At 43.1% G+C, this 12,212-nt stretch overlaps 1 protein-coding gene across 1 annotated transcript in view; it reads right to left on the bottom strand.

Annotated features, from left to right (window-relative positions):
• LOC144475888 (opioid-binding protein/cell adhesion molecule homolog) overlaps nt 1-12,212 on the bottom strand; it is a 186,355-nt gene that overhangs the window by 77,819 nt on the left and 96,324 nt on the right. The window contains exon 2 of the mRNA XM_078192287.1: nt 9,568-9,665. Within this exon, the coding sequence (XP_078048413.1) occupies nt 9,568-9,665 (98 nt within the window). The remainder of the gene's footprint in view (nt 1-9,567; nt 9,666-12,212) is intronic.

The raw sequence follows: 12,212 nt of genomic DNA, 5'->3' as shown, positions 1-12,212 counted from the left end.
CGCCGCGGAAAAGTATTGCGTAAATGGACCGGTGTCGTTTTCTCCGGTATAATGCCGGGCCTGTGCGACCAACATCCGTATTCCGGGATCGCGATACGGAAGCGTTTCGCATGCCATAATGTTTTAGCTAAAAACGGGACATCGATTCGCGCGTGTCTGCCTCCACGGTGGAATTCTATTTAGGAAACGGGATCAATTCGTTTCACAAACAACACTTGCTTCTTCCTAACGACTAGTGAAATTTGCAGTTTTATATGCGCGTAAACAATCTCGCAGAAATTGCAATCAATAATCAGAAATATAATGCAATATTAGTGAACGGTATACCGATACCAGAATATTTCGTCAATTACAAGCAATTAAACTTATATAATATTTAAAACGTACCAAATTATTCAACGTAATTGTATTAAGGAACCTGGAGTAAGAGGATAAATAATTTAATGCAAAAGCTATTGTATAATATTGCGGCTGTATCTAATCTTTAACTGTAGTTCCACGAGTAATCGATAATTGCTGTTGAACGAACGCGACGCGAAATAAACAAATTACGAAAGGAAGATATAATCAAATTGTAAACTCCTGCTCGCCGTGTTATCGGAATTTTTGAAAGCGTCGCGCTCGCCCGCGCGCGCGCGAAAATGCAACGTCTGTCCGCGGGACAAGCGATCGAAATGACATCGCCTGTTAATAAGCATTTCGTTTTTATTTAGGCTTTTAATGCTCGCAGCAAGAGGCGAGCTTTTCACGGGCAATTCGGTACGGTGTTTCGCGAAAACGAATACGATGTTTCATTGAATTCACGAGTTATCGCGAATTTTGGGAAAAGTTGAATGCAGAATCCGGCAGCTTTGGCCGCGGACGTGTTTATTGAATCGAAATTGCGAGAAACACTTCCGCGCCTAATTTTCTGTGTAATTTTCGTTGGACGGCAATCGAGGAGTCGGAATTATTATATAGGAACGATCTCGAATTAGTAGTACAACTAAGCAAAGGATTATTCTACTTGGAAAAACAAGAAACAAATTTGGTGTAACATTTTTTTATCCGAAGCTCCGTTTTCGAGAAAATCGACTTCGAAGTTTGTTCGTCCTTTGCAAAGTATTTAATTGTCGTCTACTCTTTTATCGCAAGTGTTCTGTTCGTGATAGTGTTTACAACATTGACAATGCTCGAAACATTCCGTTCACTGCATAGTTGCAACAATTAACAAAGCACTGTCTCGGACGGAGGCAACTGCGGAAAGAGAACAGAGTGCAATTAAATCCTTCGCAAAGGTAAACTTTAAAGTCGATTTTCTCGAAAACGAAGCCTCGAATGAAAACGAGTTATAGCAAATTAAGTTCTTATTTTTCCACGTAGCGTCGCCCTCTGCTAAGTTGCGCCACGAATTCCGGTCCATCCTGTACGCATTTCGTTGCCGAGATTTTCGGCCGGCGCGCATAATTTAATTCCATAACAGCCGTTATCGAACACGTTTTGGCGGGAAACAATGTGTTCGTTGATTAAATGACTGAGAATATTTTAGTCACGATCGCCCTGTGTTTCCATCGTCTCATATTTCATTCATAAATCAACGTTACACCGTATCTCTTATCAATCATACAATTGCATTTAAAGCTGCGCGTTAAACTATTCATGCACGCATGCATAAACAGCGGTCGAGTTTACCGGCACGAACCGTGGTAAATCATTGTTAAAATATCTAAACAAAAATTGGAGCGATCGCCAACGGAACATTACGTTCACGTTCGAATCGCCTCGCGACACTTCTTTCATTTATTTCACTTTTGCCGTGGTGTGCTAGCCAATGGCGGCAATGTTTAACAAGAAAAATCGAGAACAGTGCACACCGGTGAAAACTCGGGAAAATTTTTAAATTTAAAAAAAGAGTACTCGCACGGAGAAACAAATGTGTTTACTCTGTCCCGGATTACGACCGTCCTTTCTTCGCGATTCCAGGAAAGGTAATGATATAAAATATTTTAAATACTACTCTCGCATGGAAAAAGCGAATTGGAACGCCGTCGAAATGAACGTACAATTTTCCCGAGTTCTGAGAATTTGTGGCGGCATGTTCGTACCGCCAGGAGGTGTATTTTATAGGAGCGAGTATTTCTGTTGCACTGTGTGGATTGCAAGTAGTTTTGTTTCTTAGACCGTTTCTGTACCGAAAAAAAAGTGAATTAAAACATCATCGAAACGAGCGCACAAGTTTCGCCAGTTTCGAAAATTTGTCGCATCGGTTTTGCGCCCTGCTAAAAGCTGTATTTTCTTGAGAACGGGCGTGTTACCGTTGGACGGCGGATTACGGGCAGTTTTTGTTTATAACTGCACACTAATTCGAATAACGCTGCCCGGCGACTGATTAAAGCAGTATTCCGGGCATTCCGGCATTCGTTAGGCGGGCGAACGCCAGAGAAAAGTGATAGGGAACATCTTCCGTCCGCCAGGAGTCGTAATTGCGCAATATCCCCGCTTAATCTGGCACGGTTAAGCTAAGTCGACTCTAATTGTAAGTCTGTCAAATAAACAGGTGGCCGGGACTTCGAAATATATGAATTTCATAGGTGGAACGTCCCGGGCCCGCGTCTCGAGCACGTACGTTTTAACGCCTCCCCGGCTCCATCCGTTCAAACGACCCACTTGAAATTTTACATTTCGAAATTATTGAAATCGTAAAACTACTCCGGCCCCGCTGCCGACGATCGAGTAAATTCATTTATTCGCGTTCACGCGCGGCGCCGAGTGCCGGCCGGCCGGCATCATTTTTACAGCGCGTTAAGAACCAGCGAATCGTTCCGATCGTTTCAGGTTTACGCTTTTGCTTGCCTCTGTGCACGGCCTCGTGATTAACGGCAACGGGGAAACAATTATCTCGTCATTCCGAATATTACTAAACTACGATCGAACAATCGGGTTGGTTAACATTAATCATTAACCGGGAGCGAACTAATAGAAATCGCGATCGCGTGTTCGGGAAAATAGTATCGGAATTTTCTTCGATAATTGGTGCTCGATAATCTATCGAACATAACCTCTAACGACGCTTTGCGCGTACTTGAAATCCAAGAAAACGCGCTAACTACATTTATGACATATTTTTTAGTCGGCAAATTGGATTACTTTCCCGCGCAGATGTTCACGAAAATTGTAATTTGCACAAAGGATTGACTAATTTAGAGTTTCGGTCGAGCCGGAATTGTTTCCTTCGGTATTTACCCACCGTTTCTATATTTCACGTGAAACATTGTTCACCGCGCGGGGCCGAAATATCCCGAACAATTTCGCCGGACGAATTTTTGCCTCGCGTTGTACTTACGTATTCGTTTGGAACACGCGCGATTGGTATAAAATTTAAATAGCCGGCGAAACTAAAAGGAAAGCCGCGAGTGGAAGTGGGGGGAGGTCGGGATAAAAAAAACCACGTAACGCGAAAAGCGGCCGGGCCCGATGGTATAATTTCTATTTAAATAAATTCAAATTTATTTAAACGAGACCGTCCGGGATTGTGTCGAGTTTTGCGTCCGCCGGGTAATCGTATACCCAGAGGGGGAGGGGGGTGGGGTGGGCAAAGATTCGGCGAAATAGGAATCCCTCTCTAATTATCGCAAATTCGGTCGCAGGTTGTTACGCGCGAAAGAAGCGTCGCGACGCCGGCAAGGAGCGAGACAGCTCCACGGGCGTTGGGCCGCGCTTGGCTGGAGCGAATATAGCGGCTCCTGGAACGGCCAGGCGTAGGCTTGGCTTAAGGGCGTCAGTTCGAGCATGGGTATTGCGCGGAGTCACGGCCTTTGCTCGGCCAAGGCGCTTCGCGCGTCGCCCTTATACCTACCAGGCTGGCTCCTTTCAAAAGGACTTTTTTTTTCTCGCGACAGTCTTTTATACAGAGTGACGACACGATGCCGTTTACCCCGACGCCTGCAACTACCGAGCGGTAAATGCCGTCGCGTTTTCAATTTTTCGTCGCATACCGTCGCGAGGATGTATTTCGTGATCAGCGTCGCCTTTATGATTCGATAAAATATTTCATTCTAGAAAACGACAGCGCACTGTTTCCTATTTTTGCGGCTCTAGAGAAACTCGACGGTCGAATGAGCTACTCTTCAATTTTCGTCTCGCGAGCCAGCGGGACGCACTTGTCGAATTAAGAAGCAATTCGTGACGCGATCTTCCGCTTCGCGTTCCTATAGAATGTGTCAACGCGTTATTTTATATCTTTTTACCGGTATAGAAATTCGGCTGTCGAGGTAACCCTTTTTCAGTTTACGTCGCGAAAGGCCTAGGATATGTTTTATTCTAGAAAGCCTCGCCGTTTTTTGAATGTTTACAGCGTCGAGGGTGCTCGGTAGGCGGCGTAACCCCATTTCAATTTTCCTCGCGAGAATCACGAGAGAGAGAGTGGGAGCATTTATTAAATAAAGAAGATAGTGTCTTTACGATTCGATCCTTATCTTTACGATTCTATATAATGTTTCGCTGCGGAAAGTGCCAGTAACCTCCTCAGTTTTTATCGCGACTAGCTCATGTGTTGAATACAAGAGTCATTTATGATTTAGTCCCCGCCTTTATGGTTCTATAAAACGTTTCATTATGGCAGTACACTGCTTCCCATTGTTTTAACACCGGAATACAACGATATAATATCTTTTCAATTTTCGTCGCAAATATTACAATGCGGCGGCTTTCACGCGTCAAGGTTTTATTCGGTACTCTGTTCGCGATCGTTGTTCGTACGTTTCTCTATTTTTAAACTACAATACATCGTTCTTTATTCATTTATTTTATTTTTCATTTTTCGTAAAACGATCGGAAAAGTGCAGTCGTTGAATGATAATATATCCCCAGGATGTTTCGAAATTTTTCAACGAGATTTTCGGTATTTACCGCACGAGGTACGAGCCGCTAATAATTTATCTGATAAAATATAATTTTATATGTGAGAAAAGAAATCCCCAAGCATTACCCGACTTTTATCGCTCCTGGAGGCATGTAAACCCTTAAGGCGTCGGTGCAGCAGATCCCGAGGGACACCGAACCCCTTAAAATGAATGATCTATCTTCTATCACGACTGTTGTATTACGGAGCGTAAAATGGGTTCTTCAACTGCCTGATAAAGGACTTACAACCTTTCCCGTTCTCCGTCTCGAAATATAATCGAATACAGCTTCCGTACATCCTGTCTGGTAATAATGCAACTTGCGCGACGCTTTGAACCCTATACTATTTTTCTGTAATTTATAATGTACATATTAATTTATCGCGCGATTTCATAAGTTCTGGAAATGTTTTCAAAACGATTCCACGACGCAGAGTCGCATCATTTTTAATCACAGCATTTCGCTCGAACCTCGCACCTAGCAATACTTTCTCTAGCATGATTTCCATGTTTGAATTCTACTGCATACGCGCGCGTTCAACTGGTTCGTTCCCCGCGAGCACAATTATCCGCAGCAAATGAGAATGCAATGTAATACTCCCCGTGTTTTTAATTATCGTTGTAGAATTATAATTATGACCCTGTTTCTCCGCATGTTCCCGAGTACATGCTCCACAAACGACTGCTCTCTTTTAATCCACGTTTAACATTTAACACGGTGTCTAATTGCAGGTGTTCCATCTCCTTAGTTGATCGCGTGTTCCCAATTTTTTTTATTATTTACCAATGCGCCGGTTTGAGATTGTCCCGCGAGAATTTCCCCCGATGGACACGCGCCTTGACGTCATTTGACGTCACTCGACATTTTCGATGGATCACCCTGTATATGGGAGTAGTAAGAAAATCCGGTTCGAACCGGCGCTCGTATAATGCAGTCCGCCCCGATTTTCGTGCAGACATTCCACGGTATTGCCAATTTGTTTCGTGGAAATGACTTTCCGCGGCCGCAATTCATGATCGTTCGATCGCGAATTAATGAAATTTACTTACGCTCCAATTTTTCGGGCACAATGTTCGCTGATTGGTCATGCGATAACTGGGAGGCCTTCCGTTTTACTAACAACGGCCGCGTCAGGCAAAAGTTATTAAACACGGGAGGAAACTCTTTCACGGGAGCCGTTTCTCCTGCCGCACCTGCGTATGCTCGCAATTTGACCTGAATCTCACCTGCGCACCGATATACCTACGCGAATCTGTAGCATTTGTTGCGAACAACAAAATTTCGCACGCGCGCGCGCGCGCGCGCGCGCGCGCGCACCGTTCACCGACGGTTATAACGAATCGAGGTCGTCGAACGCATCATTTATCTAGATAAACACCGCGAGGACCCCCGCCGGCATTGTTTAAATACTCGCGGATTTCGAATTGTTTAAAACAATTATTCCGACAGAAACGATCGTATTACATTGCTCGGAGTAGCATGACGTTCCGCGACTATAATATTGATTATGACAATATATGACGAATCAGCGATGAACGGCAGAAAACGTGCGCGGCTGATTTTTTAATTCCATTTTGTTCTTTTTCTGTTAAATTCTTTTTTTAAGTGATTGTATAGTATGTACGAGATGTGTCTTTTTCGTTCGATTGACACGGAAAAATGATCGCGCGCTCGTCAAAAGCGTATGAAAGGGTGGATTGGACGGTTTGAGGGAACACCCATGGAAACGTAAGTGACAAGAACGCTGCGGTGACGCCATAGCTGCCATGCCAGGGATAAGATGAAGAGTTAGCTTACGGAAGATACGCCACACCACACCGTCGTGGCTAACAGCCAAATCTCCAGGGATTTGCGGCAACTTCATTAAGTGTTGTTACCCCTATCCGAAACGTAGAAATTGCCACTGTATCACCTGCGATCATTTACTCGCCAAACACTAATATTAATGTTCTCTGCAAGACAGCACGATGAATTTAAATCGATCACGACGAATTTAAAAATACTGAAACAATTTTACGCACTCGAAAATCGAGTCGCCTTTGTCCAAATTTAAGGTTGGAAATTATCAATTTTTCGAAACGATTTTAAAGTTTTCTTAAAAGAAGCATTACTCTATGTCATAGTGGGATCTTCAAGATTTAATTTGAGGTTAGGAATGATTTAATAACTTCCACGGGAAAACGACTTAAGAGCACTTTGAATCTTTCCTTCAAAATCGCGTCACTTTCGACCAAATAAATGTGGTTGGTAATTTCGACATTTCCAAAATCACTTCGACGTTTCTTTGGCAGGGAAATTATCCTATCTTAAGACGCGCTCTCCGAGCTTTAATTTGCAGCCATAATTTGCAGCCAGTTACGACCAATAGTTTCCAAGAGAAGGTAATTTACGGCGGGAACGAATTCGAAATCTCTTTTCAAAATAATTACCTTATCTTAACGCGGACTCCGCAAACATGAATTTGAGGCCAGCGCGACGTTCAAAAATATCCACGGAAATGCGACTTAAAGTCGATACGAAGTTTTCCTTAACATCGTTTAGGAACGAGATAACGTTCTACCCCGCTCGCATTTACTTGCAATTAACCCGGCGAATTTTTATTTCCCTGAAACATCCGCTATTTATAGGATTCCGTCACACGTGATAAATCGTCTCGTAAAATACGCGGCAAGCAGTGCTACGAGCATGCGAAGAAAATTATCCGTCGCGATCGATTCGTTTCACAGTCGTCCAGCCGTGAGCCCATAAAATCTCCCGGTATTATTATTATGAGTCGGAAATTTAAATAAACGGCGCGCGTTAAATTAATTTCAATTCTCATACGGAGCGATCGTGACGCGTGCGCAACGGCCGCCAACATTCTCGAGTGTCCCTCTAACGCTGTATTTTAACGGAGCCTAATTAAACAGCGGGCGAAAAATGATTCAAAAAGGCCACCGTTTACCGCCACTGGAAACAGCTCGAAGAATAATTTCACTGTTAATTTATAACCACGTTCGCCGCGTTACCCTCGTTTAAAGAATCTTTTCGACGCAATCCCCGAATTAGCCGCCCGCGAACAAATCTACGAATTCATTCCGGTTAATCCCCGCATTTCCGCGGGAGTATTAACAGGAGAGAACACCCCCCCCCCCCCCCCCCTGCCGTCTGTACAAACAACACGTCGCGCGCGCTAGCGGACCGCGAAGAAAAAAATGATTATCCCGGCGATGGACGAAGTTTAATTTGCCAAAGTTTGCAGCGTCACGGGAAGGATGTCCGCTATATATTGCCAGAATCCATTTGGAATCGTTCGGGGGGGGGGGGGGGGGGGGGGGGAGGGGGAGAGGGTGCCGCAGCGTGCCAGCGAATGCATTCTGGACAATGGGACTTTACGTTTACTCGATTCGCCGGGAACTGCCGATTATGCCAACCTTTTTCTATCGTCCCCCGCATTATGGAGACCCGAATCGCGCGTTCTGCAACTTTCGTTTTTTCTCCCGTGCCCCCCCCCCCCCTCCCCCCGCCGCTGTTACCGCCAATTTGCCGGCAGTTTTACCCTTTAACAATTATCTAGCCGGTTTCGCGGGCGCGCGGCAACGTTTCGAGAGGTTTTCCGCGGCGCCGCCTCGGAAATCGACAGCGGCAATTCAATTTTTCCGCGCGATTTAACCGCGGTTCGTTTAAACAACTGGAAATCTATAGCCGAGATCTTTCGGCGATTTTGTCCTGTCCGCGACTCGTGTGCGTCGAGTTTGCGAGTGTGTTCGAGGTACGGGTTCTTAACTTTCTATGCGGATTTGGAAAGTGAGGTGGCTCGATAAGTAAGTTCGATTTTCGAGTTTATCGAATCGATGCCAAATAAAATTCTCTGCATTTGATGCGACAAGCAGAAGTCACTTGGAGATATTTTCCTTGTATAATTTTAATTGGTCGGCACTTTGATATTTGCAACTACTGTGTTATCTCTTTATATCGTAAAAGTGAATTTAACTGCGGACTTTATGAATTCGTGGCAAAATTAGATAGTTGAAATTTGAAGTAGTGGACACATTGAGACTATTAAAAAATGTCAATATATTATCTTCAGTCAGTTAAAATTATCGAAGAAAGAAATATCTTGCTATTTAATTCACATTACTTGCGATCGACGAAGAGAATTTTTTACTTCGCATAGAAATCCGCAGTCTACTTATCAGATTTTTAAATCTAATTAAATATTTATACGATTTTACTCTGTTGCTTTACGTCGTAATTTTCAACTTACGGTACACATTTCGATAATCACATTTACTCGTACCGACTCGCATCGAAACAAAACATAAAAATATAATATGTAAAGAAATTCGTAGGTTCACCGAGCAGCAATAATTCACGAATTATAAAATAACATACCACGTATCTAGGAATATTATTCAAGACGACCCCGTGGAATTGATTAAGCTAAGTACGTCCGCGTGAACGGCGAATTTGTTGGGGCAAGCTTAAATAGAGAAGAAAATGGATCGCTGCGCCGGCGGCGACAGTGGCTCAAAAATTCCGTGACGCGTTCGCGCTGAGCGTTTTAAAATTCCTACGGAGCTCGGCGAACTTTCCATGTATCCGGGGAGGGTTCCGCTAATCGGGACCGCTTAATGCAATTTTATCCATAAAAGAAAGTGCGGAAGAAAGCTTAGGATTAAGGAGCATCGTTGGAGGAGAAATTACCTTGTGGGTGGAAAGGTTCGCGACAACGCAAGCGAGCACCGCTTCTCTGCCCAATGGGACCGTCACGTTCGTTATTGGCACGGTAAAGCTCGGTCCCTCTGAAACACAAGAGCGTTATCTTCTAAATAGTCCGGTATAACGTGGGTTCGTTAGACCTATGCGTCTCCATCCCCCATCGATAAAGATCGATCTCGCTTTTTCTTACTACGTAAACGCGCGTTTCCTTTTTTTTTCACCGTCGCTCCCGGTCTCCCCGCTAATGATCCGCTCGGCGGAGACAAATACCGTTGACTTCGCAGCGGGGCCACACAGTTTATTTAACAGTTGATTGCCGTGTCAACCGTATTTCGGTGTGACGTGTTCGGCCAGGCACGAAAATTCATTTTCACGCCGATGGCACACAAAATTGAGGATCGGAAGAGCGATTAACAATTTGCGGATTTTAGGGTGGAGCACGGAACTGCTGGCAATGTCAGCTATTAAAATTATTATGAAACAATTTCCGCGACGGTTGACAGTCTGGTTAATAATCACTGCAACTGCGAACAATTTTTACCAATGCGACTAGTATATATATTTTTAGTATTTATCAGCGATATCTTCCGTTCAACGAACTTCATTTTCTTATGCGGGATTATTGAATGAACGTATAATAAATATACTTGCTGGTTAAAAATCTGAACGAGAGGACATTCTCGATATTCCATCGGCAGCATTTACCGTTCTCGCTAGCACCGGCAACTGTTAACCATTCCATTTTGTCCTTTCATCTTCGTTCAGGCATCAATTAATAATTTATGCGATCCTCCTTTAATGTGCCTAGCGAGAATAAATTTTCTTCTTTCGCGGATGGTGAATTATAACTTGTCCGGCGGAAAGGAAACCGGGCTTTATCATCCGATTCTATATTCGTTCGAACGGCGAAGTAGTTTAATGAAATTGCGTTAATTGGTCGAGCATTCCAATCTCTCCCCCCTTGTATCGTTCTAATGAAATAACGAATGAAATGATATCAAGCCGGCTACGGAGAGAGAGAGAGAGAAAGAGAAAGAGAAAGAGAGAGAGAGAGGGGCACGGAGGATATTTATTAGAACGACCGTGGCCCGGTCGAGAAGATTCAATAAAAGAACGTGTCTAGCCGAATTACAGGGCAAAGTTTCTAGGGAACACATTGTTCCCACTGCAAACACGTGACGCCTCACGTTCGCCGAGTAACTCATTCTCCGCACACTGCTGCATCGACAGAGAGAACGCTGAGAATTTACTGGCACGAAACAGTTCGGTTTTATACAACACATCGCGCGCGCGCTCGCGCGCGGCATACTGCGAACGGGCGGCGATGTGTTGCCGAAACGCGGTTCCCTAATATCGCCCGGCAAAGCGCGCTGATTTTGTGCGTGCCGCATCCCGTCATCTTCGAGTTTCAATCGGGGACTTTACACCGCCTGGTTTACCGGCTAACACGTGCGACTGTGCCGATTGCTTGATAAAGTTGATCTTTAAAGAACGAGCAAGTTCATTGCTTTTTTCTAAATCGAAAAATCGATGAAAATTGCTGTTCGATTTTAATCGATTTTCCTGCTATTTTTCTGTATTTTACAGTTTCTTGGTTTTCTAAGCGATAGTGTGAATAATTATAGAATTAAAGCAATTTTTACGTATTTAGCGATATTTAAAAGTAAACTTAACAAAAGATCCTATTTGTACTATATTTCTAATTTAAAGATAACAGAAAATAGAAATATACTAATATTGTTTCCGTTTGATTTTCGTTTAAATATCGGTAAAATTGTAAAAGAATTTGTAATAATTGATAACAAACAATTTGAATACTGATTAGCGATAATAACTGGTTATTCTAAATTGGTTATTCTAAATCATCCCAAATTGGTTTGGCGATTTTGTTATCGTTAATTATTAATTATTAATCAGATTAATTTTTGCCCAACTCTGATCCCAACACCAAAGGTAAATTAATCATTCGTCCCGAATACGGATTACAGATTACCGAATGTAATCATAATTACTGATTCATTTTCGTAACAATTAATTGATTAATGATCAGTTACCATGATTACTGAAATAATCGTTTGCCGGCGAATCGAGTTCTGATTGAAATTACATCGGTATCGGGTGGCGAATTGTTGTTCGACGGTAAGGAACATTTGTCCGATAAGCAACGTTGCCGGTCATCATCAAACATTTGCACGAAATTGTCTTTTCCTATTTCGCTCGAATGCTTTTAACATCGTCTGCATCTGTGGACTGTTTTTTTCAAATCTGTCACAGCTTTTAGGACAGCTTTCAGTCGGAGGGACTGGATTTTTGGAAAAATCGAGACTCCCAAAATTGACTGCGACAAGTACTAGCTGCGACCGTGTACCAAAGGGATATTTCAGCTCTTTGACTGGGACAGAAATTGAATTCCTCGTTTGGCAAAATATAAAGAATTACAGATTAAAATGTTCGTTTATCTACTGATTCATCAACCCTTTAAACGATACAAAAACAATATTAAACTAGCTGTGACCGTGTATTTGTTCCAAAGGGATATTTCAGTTTTTTAACTAGATTAAAAATCGAATTCATCGTTTGGCAAAATATAAAGAATTAAAGTGAAAAACGAAATATAATATTAAACGTAT

Source organism: Augochlora pura, chromosome 10 (assembly GCF_028453695.1).
Source record: "Augochlora pura isolate Apur16 chromosome 10, APUR_v2.2.1, whole genome shotgun sequence".
NCBI classification, from domain to species: domain Eukaryota; kingdom Metazoa; phylum Arthropoda; class Insecta; order Hymenoptera; family Halictidae; genus Augochlora; species Augochlora pura.
The sequence above is the reverse complement of the archived record's forward strand: the minus strand, read 5'-3'. Positions and strand labels throughout refer to the sequence as shown.